The sequence below is a fragment of the Polyodon spathula genome, chromosome 6 (genome assembly GCF_017654505.1).
Source record: "Polyodon spathula isolate WHYD16114869_AA chromosome 6, ASM1765450v1, whole genome shotgun sequence".
Lineage (NCBI taxonomy): Eukaryota > Metazoa > Chordata > Actinopteri > Acipenseriformes > Polyodontidae > Polyodon > Polyodon spathula.
The window spans coordinates 60,404,180-60,430,252 of NC_054539.1; the positions used below are offsets into that span (position 1 = coordinate 60,404,180).

The 26,073-nt window shown below is 35.5% G+C and overlaps 1 protein-coding gene and 1 pseudogene across 3 annotated transcripts in view; both read right to left on the reverse strand.

Moving 5' to 3' along the window:
* Nucleotides 1-15,086, reverse strand: part of LOC121317414 (sex comb on midleg-like protein 4) — a 55,172-nt gene extending 40,086 nt beyond the window's left edge. For 2 of the 3 annotated variants that reach the window (XM_041253325.1, XM_041253323.1), the window contains exons 1-3: nucleotides 14,311-15,086; nucleotides 4,470-4,576; nucleotides 1,317-1,557 (exon numbers count right to left, since the gene is read on the reverse strand). In XM_041253325.1, the coding sequence (XP_041109259.1) occupies nucleotides 1,317-1,521 (205 nt within the window). In that variant the 5' untranslated portion in view covers nucleotides 1,522-1,557; nucleotides 4,470-4,576; nucleotides 14,311-15,086. Of the gene's footprint in view, nucleotides 1-1,316; nucleotides 1,558-4,469; nucleotides 4,835-14,310 lie in introns of those variants that run through there. The other variant, XM_041253324.1, reaches the window with a different exon arrangement.
* A 3,391-nt stretch (nucleotides 15,087-18,477) lies between these two features.
* Nucleotides 18,478-26,073, reverse strand: part of LOC121317717 — a 28,434-nt pseudogene continuing 20,838 nt past the window's right edge.

Here is a 26,073-nt window from a genome sequence, read left to right on the forward strand (position 1 = left end):
AATTTGTGAAACCCCAATTTGTCCCCTTTTATACACACATACATACACACACCGTAAAACTTCAAATAATTGCTGGTTTCAAATAATCGCCTGTCTCCAATACGCGCCAGGGCTGCTGGCAAATATTGTAAATAAACACCAGAGGCGTTTAATTGAAGTTTTACGGTCATTTTTTTGTAACTATTGAAACTCAACGTTCAGCATGCACAGTAAATCCAAGATGGAATTCCGGCCTATTTTCACACATTAAAAGGCTTTAATGTTTTAAATGTTCTAATAGGAGCTGAGGTGAAAATTGCTACTAGTGGTTGCTGCTCGCGTATCGCAAATCGCTTTTATGATACTGGCCTGATTGACTGTGCCTCTACTGAAATGAAAGCAAGTACAGTGTATTTTTTGTATTTTTGTATGAATTTTATATGTTCTCTTTAGTCTAGATACATGTATGTCAATCTAGTCTTATGTAAGTTTGCACACCCTCTTTTCAGTACAAAATGCTTTCACTCATGCCGATATTATACCTGTAGTTTTCATTTATGGTGTAACGTATTAGAATTTGAAATTATAAAGCAAAATAGGAATGTTAAAAAAGCAAATAATTTCCACAACATTTATAAACAAATTGTTAAAAAAACATTTTTTTAACTTTTCTGCTTAATTTAAAAAATATGGACAGACAGCAGTTTTTCCTAGCAGAAACGCTGAGTATGTATGTGTAAGAAAACAAAGCCTACTGTTTCGTTAATATCTAGTGAGACTTTAAGAGCAGAAACACCAGGCACGACAATCACAGTAATCCGGTTCTGTTATCATCATACAGGTAAAATTATATAGATAAATCCACTAATACTAGAGTATATGAACTAGCCTTAATACAGATTAACAGATTATGTAAACACTGCCACAACCCACACAAGAGATGCCACTCTCTGATCTCTAATAAAGAACAGCTGTCACCTCTCCACAAGGTTCTCGGACATTCGTGTATTGAAAAAGTTCAGTTCTCATCAAGAAAGAGTTCGTCAACTAAATGATTATTAAAAGTATAAATACTAAAATGGTTAAAAGTACTAGATGTTATAATGCATACTTATACCTTCTGTGTTGCTAATTAAAATACCTCCACTTCATTGAGGATTTCAGTTAACAAAACCAGCTTCAGCTGACAGATTCCCCTCCTAATCAGGCCTTTTACATCAACAAAACTAATTATGCTGGCTGCAGGGTAGAGTTCACATTCCCACTGCCAATCACAGTACTGTTTCATTTGATCTTGCCAATACAGTTCTGCATAGAGAAAGTCACAGGTTTCTTACTCTGAGATGAAGCTGGCTGTATCCGATCTCTCAGTCTGCGGCAGCTTCTTTCGCTCCCACCACCCAAGTCAACCAGCTGCCAGCAGCCTTTACCCCTGTTGTCGTGACGATCCAGCCTCAGTCGCAGTCTCACACTCTGAACTCCTAGAACGTTGGCTATCCACGGCAAAGCAGAACCTTGAGGATCCCTCCCTCTGAGTCTCATGCCAACCTCACATACAGTTATTGGTACAGCATAACACTGGAATCCAAAAAACAAAACATGAGCCAATAATGCTTGCCTTCAACCATCAGGTCATCTGGCAAACTGTGCTACACACAAAGCAGCTACAAGCTTGAGACAGACCAGAAGACTGAAACCACATGACCAGGTTGGTAGAGATGCAATGATGTTTCAATTATTGATCGGAATGGCTTTAATTTGAGATACTCAATTAAATATGTAATCGATCAATTAATCTCCTTGGCATCCTATTCAGAGCTAGCTAGCTGCCTAGTAGTATGTGCTCAATTCCTTCCGCATTGCTAGACTAAAGCTCTTTGACTTGTATTTGTTTTGTGGTGAGAAATGTCACAAAATACACTGTGAATGTTATGTTGAATCTCCTGAAACCATTAAAAGGAGTACTACCAAGATTTCAAAAACAACACATAAGAAGTTGCTGCTACTTCTCGGTACCTGTAGTTCAAACTCAATCGAATGATCTTGGTGCTATCAGCCCATGTGATTTACAATAAAGTAACCAGCATGCAACAGTTTCAAATATTGGTCAAATACTATGATATATGGTTCTCAAAGCACTGGTTAGCACTTTAGACAACATTATGACCTAATTTGAAGAACACAATTTGCAAAATAGACACAGAATTGGTCTACTTCCTCTGGGTTTATAAATAAACTTTTATATTAAATAAAAGTAGATCATGAATACGTGACAGCATAAAGTATTTCTTCCATAAATAGTTCACAACAATTTACTGATAGTACTATGTTCTATTTAATATTGTATTAACATATTCATACAGTCTGTAATGTTTGTAGACATTCCCAATTTCAAATGCATTGCTAATTTACAGCCGAGCCCTGCAGTGTGAAAAATTCCTAATTAAAATGTACATACCTAATTAAAATATAACACCACACAGCTAATAACATATGCTCAGGGCAGAAGCACTGTTGAAAAATGTTAAAACTCCTTCACTCCTTAAATAACCAATGACCTTGGCACTTCATGCCAGAGGGGCTGAGGACTGTTGAAAATAATTTGCTAGTTATTTAGCAGGTGATAAATGTGTGACACTGTAAATGACAAACTATTCAAATATAACGTGGCAGAACAAACCCATTTACTACTTCTCACAGATTGTAGTGCATTCTTCTCAAAATTCACTTTAGAGGTGAAAACTCTTCCATTTAGCAATTAAAAGGTACATTTTACCATCACAGAAAAATAATTTGTTGCTGCAAAGGTTTTAAACGGTTCAACTAATACAATGTCGCAAGTATCTTTACTCTTTTTTTCTAAACCGATCCCTTAACTTGAATGGTGTTTGCAATTATTTTAAGTGATTCTTATATTAATTAAGATTTAGTTTTGTCTGTGCTAAACTGCTTTGACTGAGTTCAGCAGCTACCTTAATTTTTGCCAAAGAGAGTAATGTAGGCCAGATTAGCCAAAGTGTCTTCTTCTTATTATATCTATCTATCTATCTATATATATATATATATATATGACAGATAGATTTAAAAAAATTAGTTCACTTGATCACTTGATAGAGCTTGCTCTTTCTTCTATAAGGACACAATTAATTTGAAACTACTTGGTCTTTAATTATAAAACTGTTAAAAGCTATGGTGACACTAATCCTTGAATACATTTTAATATTTTAACATATTTTTTTCTAGATTTAACTTCAATCTTTTTCCTCAGATTTATAAATGTTGTGAAAATAAATATAATACATATTTTTAAAATGTGTACATTCAGATATAATTTATAAATCTAACTACAAGATTTAACATTTAGCTAAAATACTTAACTAAATATTAAATCTCTTAACAAGATTTAACAAGTGGCCTAATTTTGGAGTTTGTATGCAAACGAGCTCCGCCCGCTTTGTGCTTTCACGCAATTTGATTGGCTCTTGTAATGCTAATCAAGAATTATGCAAATTTCATTATTACACAAGCCAATCAAATAGCGTGAAAGCACAAAGTAGGCATAGCTCATTTACATACATCTCCAGATTTAGCTGGCCAGTTAAATATTTAGCTAAATGTTAAATCTTGTAATTAGATTAATAAATTATATCTCAATGTACACATTTAAAAAAATATTTTATTTTCACATTTATAAATCTGGGGAAAAAATAAAAGATTTAAGTTAAGTCTAGGGGAAAAAAATACGTTAAAAGTATTAATGTTTTTTTTTTTTTTTTTTTTACACATAGCACCCCATTATTATGGGGTTGAGAGGCGGGGGGAGATTGGAGCGCAAAAACTATGCATCAAGAGAATATAATTTGCAATTTCAACATGGGATATAGACATGTCTATCGTTCCAACAAAGAGGGATGTAAAGCCATGAAACTGTGTATATATAAAAAAAAATAAATAAATAAATAAACAAACTTAAGCACCTACATTGCATTATGTCTTTACAAAAATTTCAATGGAACTCTGTAGTCACATTAAGCAAAGTTGTATTTGTATGGGAATGGATATAAATCAAGTCATAATGTTAAAAATCAAGTGCAGCGACAGTATCGCTGGTCAGTGACAACTGAGCCCAGGAGCCATTATCTAACTTAGCGCTCCTAAAAAATACTGTCATTGTTCATCTCATCATATTTTTTTTTTGTTGTTTTCTTTTCAACATTCGTTTTTTATTGTTGTAATCCTGATAGTATTGGCTCCCTGTGGCTCATTCAGTGAGACATTCAGGCACAGTGGTGTGACAGTGTACCTTTCTACAGCTCCCTGCAGATGCTATTTCAAGTATAGAAATATATGCATTATTTCAGCTATGTGAAGACAAGCTGTGAAAACAAATTACAGAAGCAAAAGAGGGACATTAATGGATTTCTCTGGTAGTCACGGATGGGTGTGGGGAGAAGTGAGGAGGAAGGGGTAGGGGCTGTGGACATCATCACCTTTTGTGTTGCTTTTGGGTACAATCATAGCAGGAACCGTCATTCTCCCCTTGTATTTAAATTCAGTTTTCATTGATTGGATATCACTCTGTAATGCATTTTCTTTCCTGTAATATATAAGTTACATATGAGGCACATCATTACCCCGTTACAGTGCATAATCCCCACTAAACAAAGCAAAACACACATGCTATAGTATATAGTTCAGATAAGTTGCCATTCATAGGAAACAGGCTATATTCTCAAAGCTATTCACTATAAATGGTGAAGGTTTCATTTTTATAGGGTGAGTAAATAGCTTTGAGAATCTATCCATCATATTTTAGAGCAACCTAGTCTCATTTTTTTTAGACAAAAACAGATTTTGCACATATACAGCAAATAATCAATTCTAAGATTTAAAAAATCTCATTTAGTCTACAGCAGAACATTTAATAAACATACACCTTAGAAAACAGCTTGAAAAATTCAAATACTGTTGAACATTTCAAACCGAGAGTAAGATGCAGGTGTGGTACACTACTACTCAACAAGAAGAAAGCAGCAAGGCTATGTGAGAATAAACAGGGCATGCTCTTAAACGCTTGCATAACCAGTAAAAATCACATTTTAACAACTTTGTTGATTTAATAAAACAGTGGGTTTTGTATTGGCTGTACAGCAAAGGTAAGGCAATTTTTGATTATGATATGCAGTTGACTAACCAGCACATTCCATTACACTGTATTCACTATATTAAAATATTGTTTAGCAACTTATTTTTTATTTTTAATAATTGATTAAATTAATCCCATAGAATAAATAAATAAATAAATACATAGCAAGGTAATTCTTTACCACTTAAAATAATATACTTAAATAGTCTTTTTTTTTTTTTAACATTTCATTTCAGACAATTTCTGTGGTATACTTAAGTTTCAGAATAGGGTGCCCAATTATCAACTGAACCTTGCTCAGCTTGCAGATAAATGATTTTCTTCTTACTATAAGCAGTGTAGCTCAGAGGCAATGCAAAGTCCACATCTTATTTAAATACATATATTAACCCTGGAACCGACGGGATTATGGGGATCAGACTTGTTTTGCGTTCTGCAGTAGATGTAAATGTTGATCACACATACTGCTGAATATTAGAGAGGCAAGGAGGATAAAAGCGGAGCCAGACAACTGTGGGTGTTGAGATGACCACACACAAAAATGAATACTATAAAAGGAAAAATTCTAGGATTGCAGGAATTAAAAGCAAGACACATACAAATGTGTACTGTCAAGGAACAAAGGCAAAAATCCATCAAGCTCTGCTTATTAAAATAATATGACATTGTACTTTTATTTATTTTATTTTTGCAAATGGGAAATGATTCAAGATTGAAATAACATGTGTGAAGTTCCAGAGTTTTGCTTTTTGTGAACCCCGTTTGCAGAATAAAACATAAGAAAAACATGATTAGTGTTTTGCGGGTCCTAATTTAAGATGTGGGCCCTTTTGCAATGTTTGTGTCTGTCTGTCTGTCAACTCTCAGAATGCTCTTTATACTGCTAGCTCCTATAGACCTTTGAGATTCCAAAACACTTCTTTTTTTTGGTTTGTTTTACCAGCAGATAAACTCACTCAAAAATTAACACCTTAGATCTCAGCTTTCAGTTGCATCACAAAGTATATTGATGATGAATTGTGACCTTGACCTTTCTGCTGGGACTGTCACTCCCAAATTAATTAATATCTAGAGCAGCAGACTCTGTACCCACATTCCACCAACTCATTCACCAATTCTCACAGGTTGAAAAAGCACAAGGCAGGTAAAAATAAGGAGAAGAGGAAGAGGCTAGCAAACATAAAATCCAATGGCATCATATAAAATAAACCTGGCAGGAATCTTCTGTATGTTCCACTGAAATAAACAGGAGGAGCAGAGTAAAAAGCAAAAGAACACATGCAGGGAGAAACTGACGATTGCCTATCGTGTCTTCTATGGAAGAGATCGGCTTGAGTGGGAACCAAGAATCTTGTGCCCTAGGCCCTAACAAAAAGGTTAAAGACACCATTGAACAAACGCAACCACCAGATACAAGGGAATCAATTCAGTCACCTCAGGTATGCATGCAGGTGAATTCAAGTACCCTCCATAAAAATGTCAAAGCATGTGTCAATAACATGCAGTATGAATAATATATACCACAAAAAGAAATAGCATCAACACTCAACTGACACAATAGCAACAATAATAATAATTATTGTAATTAACATAATGCAGTACAGTAGCCTATACGAATTCAAAGTTGCTGCCTCCAATTAAATTACGACGACTGTAAACAAACTGGTATTTTTCACACAGATTTCTGTAAAACACAGATATAGGGTATAACTTGTCTGTTTGTATGTTTGCTTACTTTCTAATGACAATGTCCACTATCACTGCATCACATTTTGATTCGTACAAATGTAACATTATATTGCCATGGTTCATGCTGATTTCTCCTGGAAGGCCTTGTAACACTTAATTCTTCCTCAATTTTAGTATTATGGCAATTATGTTTTTCAAGTGTTTTCATAAATATAAACTTCATATCAAAACACTGGTGCACTCACTCATTGAAAATAATGCCACAATATTTATAAATGGGTGACTGTGGGAAGTCTTTAAATGAAAAGAACACATGTATTGCCATTAACAATACATTGGGTATAATATGTTCTTGTCCTAAGGCTTTACAGTTCCGTAACAGATACTTTCAGTAACATCACTTTCTCCCCATAACCAAAGATGTAAATACAACAATTAGAGCAATCATCATGACCTACATCCCCCACATATGTACACGTGTACAAGTATGACACACAAAGATGTGGGCTGACTTTAATATACTGCTCTCTCAACTGTAGGAACAAAACATCTCCCAACAAGTTTTTTAACAAAATTGAAAATTACTTCTCTATGTAACAGGGTAGAGGTTGGGCGTGAACCAGCGACCATACACACCACAAGCAAGCGTCTAAACCGCAAAGCAAAAGAGTCAGCTTTTAACCTCATCTTACCTCACCGACAGGGCAATGGACAGAATCCGCAATGGTAGTGTATGTAATTGTTACATTTGGACAGACAGGGCATCTTCCTATTATATACCCCCAGATTCTGATACTGCCTTCAGCTTTGTATAGCATAACTATAAATAATTACATAAGTATAAACATAAATGTGTGTGCTTCAACAAGGGATGTAACGATATCAACTTTTTCATTATCATGATATTAGATGATCATGATATACTGAGTATCATGATGCCACACGTCCGATTTTGAAGCAATTGCAAAGGTTTTGTATCAAGAAACAAATCTGTTGCAAGCTGGAGCAATTAAATTATTCTTTTGAGTTGTTTCTTACTTGTTTTACAATCTTAAAAAAGTTTTATTTTCAGAAAAAGGAGGGCAAACTTTGCACTCCCTTCAAAATGGTTCTCTTAGTGTTCTTAAAAAATGAATAGCTATAAAAACAAACACCTTTTATGGAAATCAGACCTGCCTCAAAATAAATGCAAGACATTCTAGTGATAGTAGGCATCCAAAAATAAGAAACAAAATCATCAATTTGGGTCTGTTTAATTGTTTAAAAAAAAGATATCCACAATTTGATTTTTATGTTTATGCTACTAAAATACCCAAACCAACGTCTTATTCAGCTATTCACACTTAAGCATCATTCTTACAATGGCTACATAGGGCTTAATACCCTTGAAGAATTCACATTTTCAGTAACAATTTCGACACTTAAAAAATATTAGAAGTTATTGCATTTAAAAAATAAAGATTTTAAATATTTATTAACCCTCCACAAATTAACTAAACAAATATGATATCCAGAATCCTAGATTATAGCTCAGATGCGGATTATCTGATTCTTGTGCACCTGAATATTTGAACATTATAGCAAAATATAGTATCCAGTATTATACAATCCTAATATTTTGTAGTACTAGCTATCTGACAGGTTGCTTTGCAAAGCCATAAAGCTTTAAAATGAACAGCCTTTAAAAATTCTCTCTCTCTCTCTCTCTCTCTCTCTCTCTCTCTCTCTCTCTCTCTCTCTCTCTATCTATATATATATATATATATATATATATATATATATATATAGATAGATAGATAGATAGATAGATAGATAGATAGATAATCTTAATAGACTTTCACTTCCAGTTCTACTGTCTCTCTGTAGAGTGCATGATGATGATCTCGGAGGCGGACAAACATGTATTTCCATATTTTGCAGCAATTTTTTTCTTGCAGGTTCGGCACACTGGCAAGCAATCCTAGATTACCATGCCATCTGCATTCTTTTTTAAACCCAAAAATGTCCACGCTGATGATTTAGTTTATTTTGCTGGTGTAAATAACCAAGCCTCATCATCTAAATCTGATTCTTTTGCACTGCTTGCCCAATAGCCAAAGCTGCAGGCTGCCATTTTTTAATGAATTTTTTTGCTCAGTTGATTGTATTTATTTTGCAGCACTTCTTTGACGTTGCTTTTTCAGGTATGCTTTTCCATGTGCATTACGTTTCCTATCTACAGTACACAGGCACACACGCTTCCACAATGGTCAAATCACAGCCAACACATATACATTGCTGAATTCAATAAATTATTGGGGAGGAAAAGTAAAATATTAGCTGTTAAGTCAAAAAATGTATATTTGATTCAAATTTCAAACATTTAGTCATTTACAACTGCCCCTATATATTTTTAAATGGAATTATTATTTTTAATTATGTCCAAGCAGCGGTAAGCTTTGGATATTTTAGTGAATTAGATTATTTCACCTGAGTCTAGCGAAAAATTAATTTTATTTGGAGCGTTTCTTTTTAGTGAGATCAGTGAGAGGGGCGGCTATAGTGGAAAATTTTTAAGCGGCGGTAATTGCCAACCCTACAGTGATCTCACCTGGGTTTTCGTGGTAGGTTTTTTTTTTTTTTAATTTATTTTAGACCCAGTTTAGAATATTCCATGGATATTATACTTGCTTAATGACACATTTTATCCAAATCTGTACAATGAAGCAGTGGTTTTACAGCAGTGTAAATCCATAATACAAGTTAAGTTAGAACACTGCGTGAGTTATAAAATTCAACAGAGCATAACACATACTGTATGTATTGGAGTCAAGATGCTGCAGATTACTTAAATCATTACTGATGCCAGCCAAAGCCAAAAAGCAAACCTCTATAATTAAGAAAAAAAAAAAAAGTTTAAACACTTTAATTTATTTTTTCTAATAAAATTACGTTAAAACGATTGTTTCTTTCCCTTATTACTAGTAAAGCCATCTAGCAGTGCAATACGGGTTAAGTCTGTGTTGAAGTCTGCCTTCCTGGCTCGGACTCGTTTACAACATTGTGATCACACGGTTATCGCTTGGGGTCTAGTTAAATCGCGGGAAATTTACCTATTTCTCATGTGTAGGTTGTGGAATAAAATTAGGATTTCACGGACATTTCGCGGACCTGTTTAAACATTAAATAAACCTTAGAAACTAAGACCATTTCCCGACCCAAAATACGATCAAAAAACGGCCAGTCTCTTCCCAGGAGAACAGGGTATGGTAAATCGCTACAGCCATTAACGCAAGGATCACATACAATAAGTCTAACTTTAGTGGTGATAAACCCGAGTTTCTCCAGACAGTATTTCAGGGCACTATAAAGCATAAGAACAGTGGTACTTGCTTCCTTACTAAAACAGAGTGCTGCCATTTGTTAAATGCAAGCATGCAGCATCACCCGGCAGTTGTTTGCCAACATTCTCTGTCTGGTGTGAACTTGCCCATACATTGAGACTGCATGTTCTGCATCCACAGAATTGGTTGGAAGTGTAAGTAAGGGAAAGCTTTGCCAAGTTATACAGATGTGGAAATTCGTTTACCCAACGGCACCTGACATACTTTAATAAAGGCAATATATGCAGCACGTTCACTGTCATGTTATTTGTCCCATCCAATAATTTATTTTTTTAGTATCAAGTCAAAAAAAAGAAAACATGCCTATTCGGGTCTAAAATTCAAGCTGCATTTAAAAACTAAGCAGCAGGTTGTTTGACGCGAGGTGGCTGTGCTAGATCGTACCTGTAGTACTGATTTAACTTGGCTACAACCGAATACTTTTTGTCTGGGCTGACTTTCCAGTTTGTTTTCTGAAAGCTGTTTATTTTACATTCTGTTCAGCAGCCTCTGTAGTAGCCTTTCATTTAATGTGTGATTCTGAAACTAAACAGCGATCGATCGTATTTTCTCCAAAGACACATTACAAGAAGTGCAAAACAATTACCTCCATCTGCATGTACAGTTTCTTCGGGAAATATATTGACACGATCAATCAACGAAATATACTTTGTTTTTTTTTGTTTTTTTGCTTTGTCGTCCATTTCTGGTATTTTACCTCCAATGCTGAAAACCAGATTTTAGCAACCTAAATCAAAACAATGCAGCACTGACTTTGTCCCAAGCCCTACTGTAGGTCACAGAAAAGCCAGTACAGAGGCACTGATAGGCTGATTAAAACATTGTCGTCGTTTGAACAGTAAACAAGAATGTTGACTGCTTTGAAGATTTTTTTTTGTAATTTAGCCTTTTGTTTAATGTGTTTCTGAAGCTAAACAGCGATCGGTCTAAGGACTTTATTTATTCATTTATTTATTTTTTTTGCCTAAGTGCAATGCACAAAGGACGGTGAAGGATGATACATAGTTGCGTCGCTCGAGTTGTACAGTAGTTCATTTAAACAAGGTTTCTTTTTTTTTATCTCTCCGTACTTCTTTAGTATGCATTGGCCCCTAAAAGAGCTGAATTTCACGGTGACCCCCCAATTTCACAATTTCCACAAAATCGCGATTTAACCCCTAGTTAACGCGAAAATATTTTTTGCTACGGTATTCATACGATGGTGAGTGAATATCAAGGTATACCATCATACAGTGACACCCCTAGCTTCAGCTCATCCTTGTTGTTGGATAAACTGTCCTCTCATTCATTACATGCCACATGTAATTAAGCAATAAGAACCTGGGTACTTCCTGGAGATTAATGACCACTTGGGCGAGTTTAACCCCTGTCGGTCATTAATTCCCATATCTCCCTCACTTCGGATGTCCGCACTCAAAGAAGCAAGTTCAAATAATTATTAGTTCATATTTTACTTTCGAGGTTAAGAACACAAAAAACGAACATGTTTCGACCAAACAATGGCCATCCTCAGCGTTCATTAATTCCCCTGAATGATCTGTGCCCAAGTTGTTAAACTATAAAGAAAAAATAAATCAAATTTTAAACTGCTGTACCTGTGTTTTCGTAACTATTAGCCTATGTGTTTCAAATACTTCTGTTAAGCTCTATTCAATTGTGATGTAAGCTAAATTATTTGTAATGTCATTTTTTGTGTTGTGCAGGGCATTTCTAGAGAATTAAAGTCCTGTTCAGTAACCAATCAGATTGCTTTTTATGTTTCCCACATTCTAATCATGCTAATAATGACAAATAGTCTTATAACCTTGTCCAGTCTGCCCGGAGAATAAGATGTGCCAAACCAAAACTTTGAGAATACTATTAAAAAAACCCTGTGCTCTGCATGGGACGAAAACAGTATGTAAGTATTAACCATAATGCCCTCTCTTTCAGATTCATTATTTAAGGGATTCGCATGCACAGATCAAAGTGGGTAGGATTGCTTTGCTCCACTGCAATGAATGGGGAACACATTCCTAGCCTTTTCTGTGAGGGAAGGCAGTCCTAGCAGCCTGTCAAAATAATCCTAATGATTCTGAATATATACTGATTCGCCATGGCACAATGCCCTGAGGGTGTACCCAGAAATACCTTTGTACTGTTCATTTAGACTACAGGATCACTGAAGCGCAGCTATGACTAGGTTTAAAGGCATTCCCCTCAGATACAAATGGGTTAAGTCTATGATTCAATGGGGAAGGCTGTCATAACAGCATGTCACTTACTTAACCACACCGTTAAAGCACGCTGACACAAACACAAGCAAATTAAATTAGTAGCAGGCGGCTACCATGTCACAAATACCCTGTATCTTTTTAAACAAGGGATATTGGGCGGCTCCCTAATAAAAGCTGAATCTCAAAACAATAATTTTATGTGAATATAGTAATAGTTACAGCTGTGTATAATGGTATTTAAAACAGGATTAATTTATCCACCTTTTTACAAATCCGGCCTTACTCTGATCCCACAGCAGTCGGAAACGCGACAGATTACTGTATGATATTGATGAAATTTTGTTTAAAGCATTTCAACTGAGAAAGTAGACAGGATGTAATAAACACATTTTAACAAACAATAGAACAAAAACAAGAATATTTTACTACCAATCACTACAATTTGGACAGTAGTGAATAAAATCTGTCTAAAAAGGTGGATGTTCTTACCCATACCCCGAGTTTAGCAAGGCAGCTAAAGTACTTCGGTAACCAAAACTTGCAAAAGAAGGAGCCCATATTCAAGTGCAACATTCAGAGACAGAGATGGACTATATAGTATTAAAACAGCTCTATAAGAAGGCAAGGTGATAGCTTCTGAAAATCCCCATTTTAAACAACACACATAGTAATGCCTTTTAATTTAACTCTGTTGCTTCTGTCTGCATTATGGTACAAGTTAATATAATGTGTAGGTTGTCTCTTAGGTTTCATCTTGTGAAGTTTGGGCCGTTCTGTCTGCTCAAGCTGTGCAAAATTGAAGTCTTTAGGGCACCCCACACACACAACAAACATTTTACTAAGAAATGACTAGATACATACATTTGCAGAAAAATTATTTGTATGGTTGAAAATAAACTATTCTATGAATATTAAAATACTACCTGATACTATACACATTTTTGTAACATTTCATTCCTGTTGAAAATCCTATGGATATTTTTTTGCTGGAATTGTTAATAGGCATGGTAAATGATCTAAACCAGGAGCCTCCTGTCTGGTCCATTAGGGCAGGTGTCCCGCCAGGCTTTTGTTCTAACTGTACCCAAAATTATTTAATTGGACCAATTAAGTGCTTATTGAAAACTTAATTGGTCCAATTAATTCATTTAGCGTATAGAACAAAAACTAGGAAGGGCACCTTCCCGCCAGTGCCAGGGTTGGAGACCTATGATATAAACAAACAATAACAGAGAAAATAACAAACAAAATGTATAAATTAAACAGGCACGGAATTACATAGCCCCTTTAAAAAAAAAAAAAAAAAAAAAAAAAAGCTGGTTTATAAACTATGCACAACACTTAAATTTTTTTTTTTTTTTTTTTGCTCACGCATGGAACAGATTTGCTTTACGTTTTTGTTCAAACGAATTCACAAAAAAATACCTATTACTAATATATATATATATATATATATATATATATATATATATATATATATATATATATATATATAATATATAAGTCTCCATGATGACATGTATTAGTAAACGAAGCTTAAATTAGTTTTTATTTTAGTGAAAACAAAACATTAGCAAGACATTTTAGACCTTGGTCTCTCCGTTTAATAGTGAAACCGGCTATCGGATAATAAAATGGAATGCAGTGATGGAGGCTGGCGATACTACGAACACAATACAGCTTCTAATTACTCTAACTTTTAGGCAGGGTCCTCAGGCATTCCATTACGTGGCAGGCTTAGTTATGCGGCAACACTAAAATTCAGGAGGAAAAAAAGCCAAATAACGAATTAAATTAATAAACCATAATTCACTGATAAGCCAAAATAAATGTCACACGTTTAACTCAAATACATCGATTTAAAAAATAAAATCGACAAAGGCCAAAAATCGTTTACCTGGATTCACAGATGTATGGAGACGAAGAATCATACTCTGTCTAGGCTCTCTGATGTGTATACCTGAACAGCTTGATGCAAGAAGCAGATTGAAGACTCCGGGCTCGATTTTGCCGGTATCCCTGTGATACTGATGCTGCAGCGAGCAGTCTGGCTCAGTTAAGACAGCCCACTCTTCAGCTGCAACAACAATGTTGCCAAATAGTCGTTCACTCCAGGGAAACAATAAAAGAAAATCGCTTAGCAAAATATAAAACCCATTTTATAGTTTCTTGTTATGCAAATCACCATTGGAAAAAAAAAGTACTTCGAGGATTGTTTGTTTTCTTGGTGGCTGCAAAACTATTTCCTACCAAGCTACCTGCAGCGGCCGAAGCAAGCTCACAAACAGACACAAAACTATCCATTAAATACATGCACAAGCTTTTAGAAGTGCTCATCCTTGCCTGGTTCAAATCATATCTGATAGCGTGGACAAGACAATATTGCATTATTGATATGTTACATTGTTTGGCGCGTATATGTGTGGTATATCGTGAAATAAATTATACTTTAACTATGGTTAACATAACCTCAATTGACCAAAACTGAAAATAATTCCAGTAAATCTAATCTCCAGGATTAAGACTCACCCCCAGCAGTTCCCCCTGTAAATTACATCCGAGCTCGCAAGTAAAACCAATTTCCTCTGAAATCTCATTGTTCGTGTATACACGAACACGAATTGCAGAATTCTAGGCCCAACATCTGAAACAAGAGAAGCCCACTATAATCACCCTCAGCATTCCTCCTGGCCGCAGTTATTCAAATTACAGATAATGTACTGAATATGCATTAATAAGCACTCTATTTACCAAGAAAACGCAGCAGTTACAAACAGAAACACCCATATGAAAATAGTTTTCGAGTCACAAAAAATATGTTCTTTATTTCCCTTTCCTTCCCATTATTATTATTACACCATGTAACACAATTTTTGTTCCTGGGTAGTAAGTGTTATTTCCTAATTGCTTATGCCTCAAAAGTATCGAAAATGGCTATTATTCCCCACAAACTTTGCTTTTGTGACCAGGACAGGTAAATTTCAAAATATCACTATTTCCAATGAGAAAACGGGCGCTTTTGTGTCTTTTCGTTCACATAAAGTCAGAAAAAAACAACATATGAATCCAAATTAACATGTATTTATACTAAAGTAATACAAAAATGACTACAAAAGATTTAGAAGTGAGTAGTTTTTCGAGATTTACGATTATACTGTATTTACAGTATAATTGTTAATTTCGAAAAACTACTCACTTCTAAATCTTTTGTACTCATCTTTGTATTACTTTAGTATAAATACATGTTAATTTGGATTCATATGTTGTTTTTTTCTGACTTTATGTGAACGAAAAGACACAAAAGCGCCCGTTTTCTCATTGGAAATAGTGATATTTTGAAATTTACCTGTCCTGGTCACAAAAGCAAAGTTTGTGGGGAATAATAGCCATTTTCGATACTTTTGAGGCATAAGCAATTAGGAAATAACACTTACTACCCAGGAACAAAAAATTAAATAAACTGTTACATGGTGTTATTATTATTATTATTATTATTATTATTATTATTATTATTATTATTATTATTACCTGACTTGCAGGACTAGAATGATACATTGCAATTCATATGTATTTGTTAAATTATGGGTTTGTTTGGTTTTTTTTAAGTCAGTTAATGCTACACTATAGTAAAACACTACACTTAAACTTTATTTATAAGTTATCCTTCTGTTTTGATTCAGCAGAAACCAGACATCATTGGAATTCCAGTTTGTTTACATACTCTCAATCTGGCTACAGACTTCCTCAGTGCTTCAGTCCTTCTTGGCAGTCACTGTGAACTGAAGAGCAACCTAAGGCTGGAAGGTTGCTGTAGATTAGCTCAGAGAAGCAAAACAGTAAAAGGGACATACATGAGGAAAAAATTGTCTTGTTATACTATCAGTATTTAACAGAAAACACCTGAAAATCTAATTAACAAGCACTGATTTTGCTACAGCTTTACTAACTTTCTCATCCCCTGCTAGGCTAATGGAGTCTCCTTTAAACTCATCTGACCCATCTGGACATGGCCGTTTCCGGGCCACCCTACACAAGTGGGGTCTCACTGATGACCCAATTTGCAAATGCGGCGACAGCAAGGAGCAGACAGCCGACCACATTCTATACTCCTGCCCTCGCTTCAGGTGCCCCGGCAACTTCACCGATTTGGATGATGCCAGCCGCGACTGGCTGAGGCACCTGACTGTGACAATATAACTTCTGCATGTTAAGCTCATACATATATATATATATATATATATATATATATATATATATATATATATATATATATATATATATATACTGTGACCTGTGACTCTATTGCGAGTCCACTGATGTGAAACAGATAATCAAGGTTATATTACTAGACCAAATGAGGAATTCACCCAAGTCTGATGTTATAAAACTAAGGGAAGATCATATTGAAGAAACTGAATAAACACAAGGACCCACACAAGGTAATTTATCTCAGACTATGGGTTTGTTCTTTTAAAAACATTTAGGAATGCTCCAATCAAACTCAACCACCTGTCATGTAGTTTGTTTTAATCAAACCGATGGACTACCTCATTTGGGCAGTTTGTTGATTGTTTCAGCATAATATGAACACAAAATTTGTTCTGAAAACATTGGAAGAGATGAAGAACCAAAAAAACAATGTGAGTTTGCTTCCACTTGATTTGAAATAATAATAATGTAGTTATTGCCAATTGAACTGAGCTGAACTGGGTAATATGTATACTAATATGTATTTCATATTAAACAAACTTAAAGTGGGTTTATCTTTTGGTTTCACTAATACATAGAAGGAACGGATCAGAAGCTTGGACTGGAGAATTCCTCATGTGATACTGCCTCTGGCTTCATTGAAGTTTTCATCATGGCACTGCTTCTCTGAAAGGTAGTGTTTTACATGTATTACATACATTTCTGTAAAAATATCTTAGTGTGTTTTGTAATCAATATTTTTTATATATATATATTTATTTTATTTAAAAAAAAATATTACAGCGTAAATACATTATTGCATTAAATTATGTAAAACACAGTAACTACTGAAATTATAGTTATAAGCAACAAGTACTTATCCGATAGGCTGCTCCTGTCAGGTCAGTCCTAAAATGAAAAAGGGCAACGAGACCGGTGTGTGCAGTTCATTTATGTCCTCAGGGGCGGGACATGACTGCATCACAGGATCTGCAAGCAGCTTTGACATATTTATTCAGATTTCGGGTCTTTTGGAGGTAAATACCTATTTGGTAATTGTTACATTTTGTACTAGAAAGGGAACACATATTTCACAGTTTAAAAAGTCTTATATTTTATTTGCAACTATTTAAATACAAAGAATATAGAATTACATATTTCCCATTTACAATGACAGTTTTCTTGTAAACAAAATTGTCAGATACTGTAATATTGGGCAATTATTCCTATTTGACCTGAAATAGTAAAAGGCAGTATGCAGCTGATTTGTTGAAGTTACTCTAGTGTATTTTAATGGACAACATGTTAACTAATTCTACAACTGGCAGATCAGTAATACGTAAAATACTTTCCCCAAACAAGGTCTGTTTCTAGGTGTAAATTGTATTTGTGCAACATACAGTAGGTAATATACATTTTGTTGTTGCACATCACAAGGAACCACAAGAATCAGCCTGCTACAGCTAGTAAGTCTTCCTTTCACACAGTGAACTACCAGGAGTATTTGAAAGATATTTGACCAGACCCTTTTAAAGTTAATAAATGGTCCCACATCTTTTTTCATAAGAATTCCCCAAAACACATACACACTAATGAGTGTGTCAGTTTTTTTCTCCAATAAATAGATCCCATTTTTTATTTGTATTTGAGATCCTTACTGTATAAAAATGAAACTTGAATTGTATGGCAATATTGGATTAAGCCATTTTACTCTCATCTACCTAAAATATATATTTTTTTAGTGCACAAAAACACTTTGAAAACAAATTCCACAGTGCTGGAATAATACATGATTGGAAAGGATAGTGTGGCATTTATTATTATTATTATTATTATTATTATTATTATTATTATTATTATTATTATTGATGCCACTTGTCCTTAATATCATAACCCTGCATTTACCTGATACTATCCCCCTACAAAGAACCAGAAACACATTTCAGTCATGTAAAACAATAAACTTGGTAGTTGAACTTTTAACAAGGAAGATTACATTCACTGTTTTCTGGCACACCCAAACAGGGCTTCCATTATAGTGGCTTCAGTTTAAACGTACAGTATATCTAAACTATTAAATCCTGCAAACTTGTTACTGGTATTTGTTTTTAAAGAGCACAAAAAAGCCTATTTGAAAAACAAGTAATAAAGGATCCCCGAAGCCCTTAAACGGCTCACCTCTACTTCAAAGAAAAAAAAAATATTCAGTGGCTATAGCACTGCCGAAATTTTAAAAAATGGTTACAACCCTGCATCACTTTAAAAGACCTGGAATGTACTTATTACATTATACACCATGCTCACCAATGAAAACAAGGTACCTGCAGCAATGCATTTTTTCATTAATGCTTGTTGATTATATTGAGCTACAATTCTATACTTATTAGTAAAAGTGCTTGTCTGGTTTATTGCTTTCATGAAACACATTGCCAATTTACCCATATTTCTTTTTACCAACTAACTAGTTTATTTTAACATTTGGAAAATAATTTGTGACAAATTTTTACTAATATATAATTCAATAGCAGACTCCTGATATTTAACAGAGTGTTTTATGCTGTAAGCATTCAAATTAAGCATGAATGCTAGACCAATTAAAATAAGGCTGAACTTATGTTTATGCCGTGATAGTTTTGCAATACATAAAAGGATCCAAACTTTGTTATGAGATGAACAATATTGCCCTTTAAATACAAATCCCACTATTTTATATTATAATTGCAGCTCTAACAGTGATTGGTGTAAAATGAATTCAAGATTTTACTGTGAAAATATTTAATTCCCTGCCGAGATACCCTGCAGTTTCACGTATCACTAAATGAAGACATGTGGCGGACATCAATGTGGCAAATATATATAACCGGCTTTATGGGAAGGAACTGAAACTCAAGTGGCCGTTCTGTCAAACACCAGTATTCATGGTTACAACATCCCCACAAACTAACACATCAAATTATATTTCAAATCAGTACTGCAGTAAAAGGCAATTACCATATACATATTTTTTTCTTTGAGAAAAGTAGCTTTTACCTTCCAATTAGATTACCAGTAACACAATCAGTTTTAGTCACACATGGCTGTTCAGCCAGAAGGGGAGTTCTCGGAATTTTCCACTTGAGCCGCAATCAGAATTTGTGTACACAAGACCTACAGTTTAAATTTCAGACCAACTAGGAAAATGGGAAGTCATTTATATTAAAAAAATGAAAATAAAAAAAAGGACAGAGAAACAGAATTGCAGGTGTCGGAACCGTGGGCAACATCTTTTTTTTTTTTTAAATCATTAGACAGTAGTCCATTACAATCGTTTTATTTATTCGTTGTCTTCCTCTTCCTCCTCACTCTCCTCGATGCCGTCACTGTCCTCCTGGTCCTCCTCTTCCTCTTCTGTCTCTGGGATGTCCCACTGGGGATGGTTGTCCAGCATCTGCTTTGCCTCATGGACCTCCAGCTAGCAAACAGAACAACAGCTGTTCAAAAGGTCAGACGGGAGACGCAACTTTTGTCTACTTGACTAGTGGTCACAAGGGGTCCTGTAGCTGATGCATAATCACTCTTTCTTGCATATGCTTAATATGGGCACAACTTCTCATGCAGAAAGAACATCCTTCAAACAGTGAAGAACCAAATATCAGATTTTGTGTGCTTTAGATATGTAAGGCATTGAATGTGCTAGCCAGACTTGGCTAAATATTGCCCCAAACCAACTTCTGCTGAACTCCTTTTAGACTAATTGTGCTCCCTGCCACATAGCACAGCAAATTAAAGAGAAAACGGATTAGGAGCCAACAACTGAACATTGACAATTCATTTGAGAACCAGCTTACCTTTAAAGGCTTTATCTGATCCAATCCCATGAATGAGTCACTTCTCAAAATCACAGAGTACTGATAATTTCCAGGTTTTGATGGTGCAGGGAATTTAAGTTCAACCTTTATGTTAAAAAAATAAAAAAATAAAGAATGTTTGTAAAAGTTGAGGTTATGCAACCTGTTAAATTGTTTAATTAATCAAATTCATCCTTTCTTCTTTATGAATGTTCATACTTTCAAAATATTGTTTTTAAGTAAGAGACAAGCTTGACATCCAAAATGACTTGTCTGTCTACTGGTACTGTATTATAGGACCAATGGATACTAAATGATAAATGTAACCAGATTTTATAAATTGTTTGGTATTCAATTCTAAGCTATGGTCTGTATTAGAACAAATATTAACTTAAAATATGTTACAAAAAAGAAAAACAACCAGAATTAATGTAATTACTAAATGAAAATATCCTTAATGGTGATTGGTTGATTTCTCATACATGACTAAATCACAAGAATGTCAACATTAATGTCATCTACAGCTCTGAACTCTGCATGTTCTAACACTTCAGAATTCTGCAGGCCTGCAGTCGTGGTGGTTTTCCTTTAAGAGAGCCTGACATTGCCATGCTATGGTTGCCTAGCAACTAATTGTGGAGCTGGAATCTGACAGGGAGGATGGTCTGGCAGCGCAAGTCAGCCTTTTAGACAATTTTATAGACTGATGGATTTTAAATGTAATCAGGAACAATGATAGCATGACAACCATGTCCTGTTTATAGCGGAGTCCTGGAGGCAAAACAAATAATGAATGTTATATAAAGGCTGGGTAGGGAATGTTCAGCAAGCTGTGGAATCGACATAGCAGGACAATGCAATGAAGTCTGGTATGTATAACCAAGGCATCTTGGCCGCAAATAATAAATAGGGTACACTGTCAAGAATGCATCAGACTGAAGTGGAAGATGCCATGAGACAGCATCTGCATTGGTAGTGTCCGCTGTACACATCCAATTGCTGGCATTGGTACAGTGCCCATATTTCATTATCTTGCCATTAATACTTTGCATGTTACTGGTACCCAAATTCCCTGATTACATTTTAATCACCATGTATCTCTCCTGCATAAATGTGCTTACTGATTAAAATATATTCCTGGTTCTAACACTATCTGCAAAACGCAATGGAGGAAAAAGTATATACTATGAGGACAAGTAAAATATAGTATCTTACTTACCTCTTCTGTGTCCTTAAGTGTACAGACATGATAGGGCATAGATACTAAAGTCTGTTCTTTCCTGTCTGCAATGTAAAGCCACCACCACTCGTGCTTTTCCTGTAAAATTGGAGGGCATTATTTTTAAATAAAAGTATAGTATTTTGGGCATATCAAGACCGGTCAACTTCTTAACAATGCTAAAATGACCAACAAAACAAAAATAAACCAAATACCTCAGGGAAGTATAAGCTATAAACAGGATGCGTGATCTTTGATTTCGTTTCTAAAAGGGCCTTTTCTCTTCGTTGGATACTCTGTTGTAGTGCTTTCCACTCCTGCAAGAGAAAAAAAAAAAAAAATTAATATCAAAATGTGTACACTTGCCAAGATCACCTTTCTCAACAGGATTCCTTTCTTTTAACCTAAACCCCCTGGGTATAACAACTTGAACAAGCATTACTCAAATTAAAATAGATAACATGGCATTGAACATCCAATTAGCAAAGCAGGGGTACACATACAGCATAGGAAGGTGTGACAGGGTCTTCCTCGAGTCACGCGTGTGGGTAGCCGCTGTTCAAGCATACAGAGAGGCAGAGGTGGTGTTGAAACGCCGGCACAGGCGCGCAGGATTTATTAACAAAAACATAAAAACATACAATAAACTACATATTCCATTGTGCAAGGCTTACGCTTTGCCACAGAAGGGTATTTTATTTTCTTCCCTTTGGAAATTGTCTGAATTGACAGAATGTCTTTCACGAAGAATTACACAACTCAATCTGCTCAACAGATGGATGGCAGTTAAATGACACCACATTAGACATTTATTTTAAAAAGGGACTTGCTGTCTCAGTGAGAGAATTGGACGACTGTTGTATCTTCAGAGAGGTTTCAATGTTAAGAAAACTGATATGAAATGAAGGATTGTGAGCAGTAGCTATTAACAGAAGTAAAAGTGATTTGAAAAGTTGTTCCATCTTAAACACATTTCTTTCATGGAAAACACAGCAGTCAAGTGCTGCAAGCTCCATTTCACATGCACAACACAGGTGAAAAAAGTAAAAGCTAGTTTTTGCCTTGAATGGGAATTGCATGTTTGGATATTTGGTCTACAGTTTGTCACATACGTTTTTCACCAAAATGTAAAAAAAGTTATTACCTGGACCGCAGGGGGCCAAAACATTGTAAAATACACATTTTGCTTGACGTTAACCAGCTAAACCTCTTCATCATCCCCACCCATTTCGTCTGGTTCAGTGTCGCTCTGTTTGTCACTCTCATCATCTCTCTCACTTGGCAAGTCTTTATTGGTCTCCCCATCCTCTGAATCACTACCCTTATCTGAACCCTCATCCTCTTCCTCCTTAGTCGAAGGGACAACCTCCTACAGGAGAAACTGACAATCAGAACTAAAAACTAAAATCCAACTAGGCACATTTCATAAATACTATAGGAAAATCTTGTACCTCCATCTTTGTTTTTTCTTCAAGAACCAAGTAAATCCTACAGTTGGCTTGAAAAGCACTGTGAAGGGACAGTGTGGAAGGGCAGAAGCCCTGCTGTCACTTTAAACAGTTGTGTGTGGGAATGTAATTGGCAGTGATGGGGTTAAATCTGTCCCTGCTAGCAATCACAGGTGTGGCCATTCCCCAATTAAGTATCCAATGCTAATTGGGGAGTGGCCCCATGTATAAAAGGAAGCAAAATCCTTTGTTGGAGGAGTTTGGGGTTAGTGTTTGTGCTATGAACCAGTTTGTTAAGGGTAGTGAAAGCGAATACCCAGCCTACTAATTAGTCTTTTGTTAAACCTTTTAATTTTGGCCCCTGTGCCAATCTGTTTGTTCCTGTTTATTTGTTGTTTTGTTTATTAAACGTGCACTCTATGTAAAATTGGTGAATGGCAGGAGGCAGAGGCAGAAAGCTGCAGTTTAAAACACATGAGCACTTTTAACAGACAAACACAACAGAACACTGGAACAAAAACAGAGGCATGGTGGCCAAAATAAAAGGTTTAAACAAAAGAACACTAAGCACACCCTATGTCAGGCTGGGCAGTTGCCTTCACTGACTGATACAGAGTAAACACAGCACAGTTTAACACAGGTTACACTCACCTACACACCACCCCCAAACAAAGGACTTTCCCCCTCCTTAAAATACAAATGTGGCTGGAGCCTAATTAACCATTAAATAATTAAAGTAAGGCTCCATCCAGATTCTCACATGTATTATGTCAGGGAGTATTTTAAACTCCTCCTTGCCAACCCCATATTCCCAACACACACAAACACTTTACATTTAGCGCTTTCGCCCAGACAGACACAAACACATATTACATTTTTTATTAAAGGTTTTGTTTTTCAACTCTCTTTTGCTTTCACATTCTACTAATTGTACAATATTAACATCTTAAAGTTCAGAAAATTATATCCATTATATTATGCTCAACACCACGTTTTGAACTGCTTTTTAAATTCTACTCTTGGAAACTGCAGCAGCTATTTGTTTCAAACCAGCTGTCTGAACTGTTCAATAGCACCCCCTAGAGGGCACTCAATTCTTAATAATTAGTACTACTGTTCTCACCTTGCAAACCAGTACAATCAAACCTTGAGGATGCAAATTTTTATGAAGATTCTGTTATCTGGTATGCTCTTCTGTCCTGCTGTCAGAAAGTTACTGTGCTAACCAGCCCTTCATCTTGTATTCACAGTACAGTTGTTGCATTGCAATTATTTAAGGTCACATTTATGTCAAATAATAAAGGCTTCAAATGTTATTAGATTTGTAACTTATTACTTATATTAAATGTATGCCCTAGAAATCAAAGGGTTAAGACTTCTTCATATTCAGGTTTACTTTCCAACTGGCCTACTGGGCAACATCCCTTAAAACAGGTTGTAAAAGCGCATCTTACATTGCTAGCAACTGTCCTGTTCGCCTGTTTCTGATTGTCCTGTTTCTGCTGCTGAGAAGGGGCCTTCTTGGTCAATTTCTTTGTCTTTGACTTCTGCGTCTTTTTAGAACATAAGAAAGTTTACAAACGAGAGGAGGCCATTCGGCCCATCTTGCTCGTTTGGTTGTTAGTAGCTTATTGATCCCAAAATCTCATCAAGCAGCTTCTTGAAGGATCCCAGGGTGTCAGCTTCAACAACATTACTGGGGAGTTGATTCCAGACCCTCACAATTCTCTGTGTAAAAAAGTGTCTCCTATTTTCTGTTCTGAATGCCCCTTTTTCTAAACTCCATTTGTGACCCCTGGTCCTTGTTTCTTTTTTCAGGCTGAAAAAGTCCCTTGGGTCGACACTGTCAATACCTTTTAGAATTTTGAATGCTTGAATTAGGTCGCCACGTAGTCTTCTTTGTTCAAGACTGAACAGATTCAATTCTTTTAGCCTGTCTGCATATGACATGCCTTTTAAGCCCGGAATAATTCTGGTCGCTCTTCTTTGCACTCTTTCTAGAGCAGCAATATCTTTTTTATAGCGAGGTGACCAGAACTGCACACAATATTCAAGATGAGGTCTTACTAGTGCATTGTACAGTTTTAACATTACTTCCCTTGATTTAAATTCAACACTTTTCACAATGTATCCGAGCATCTTGTTGGCCTTTTTTATAGCTTCCCCACATTGTCTAGATGAAGACATTTCTGAGTCAACAAAAACTCCTAGGTCTTTTTCATAGATTCCTTCTCCAATTTCAATATCTCCCATATGATATTTATAATGTACATTTTTATTTCCTGCATGCAGTACCTTACACTTTTCTCTATTAAATGTCATTTGCCATGTGTCTGCCCAGTTCTGAATCTTGTCTAGATCATTTTGAATGACCTTTGCTGCTGCAACAGTGTTTGCCACTCCTCCTACTTTTGTGTCATCTGCAAATTTAACAAGTTTGCTTACTATACCAGAATCTAAATCATTAATGTAGATTAGGAATAGCAGAGGACCTAATACTGATCCCTGTGGTACACCGCTGGTTACCACACTCCATTCTGAGGTTTTTCCTCTAATCAGTACTTTCTGTTTTCTACATGTTAACCACTCCCTAATCCATGTACATGTGTTTCCTTGAATCCCAACTGCGTTCAGTTTGAGAATTAATCTTTTGTGCGGGACTTTGTCAAAAGCTTTCTGGAAATCTAAATAAACCATGTCATATGCTTTGCAATTATCCATTATGGATGTTGCATCCTCAAAAAAATCAAGCAAGTTAGTTAGGCACGATCTCCCTTTCCTAAAACCATGCTGACTGTCTCCCAGTACCCTGTTACCATATAGGTAATTTTCCATTTTGGATCTTATTATAGTTTCCATAAGTTTGCATATAATAGAAGTCAGGCTTACTGGTCTGTAGTTACCTGGTTCAGTTTTGTTTCCCTTTTTGTGGATCGGTATTACGTTTGCAATTTTCCAGTCTGTCGGTACCACCCCTG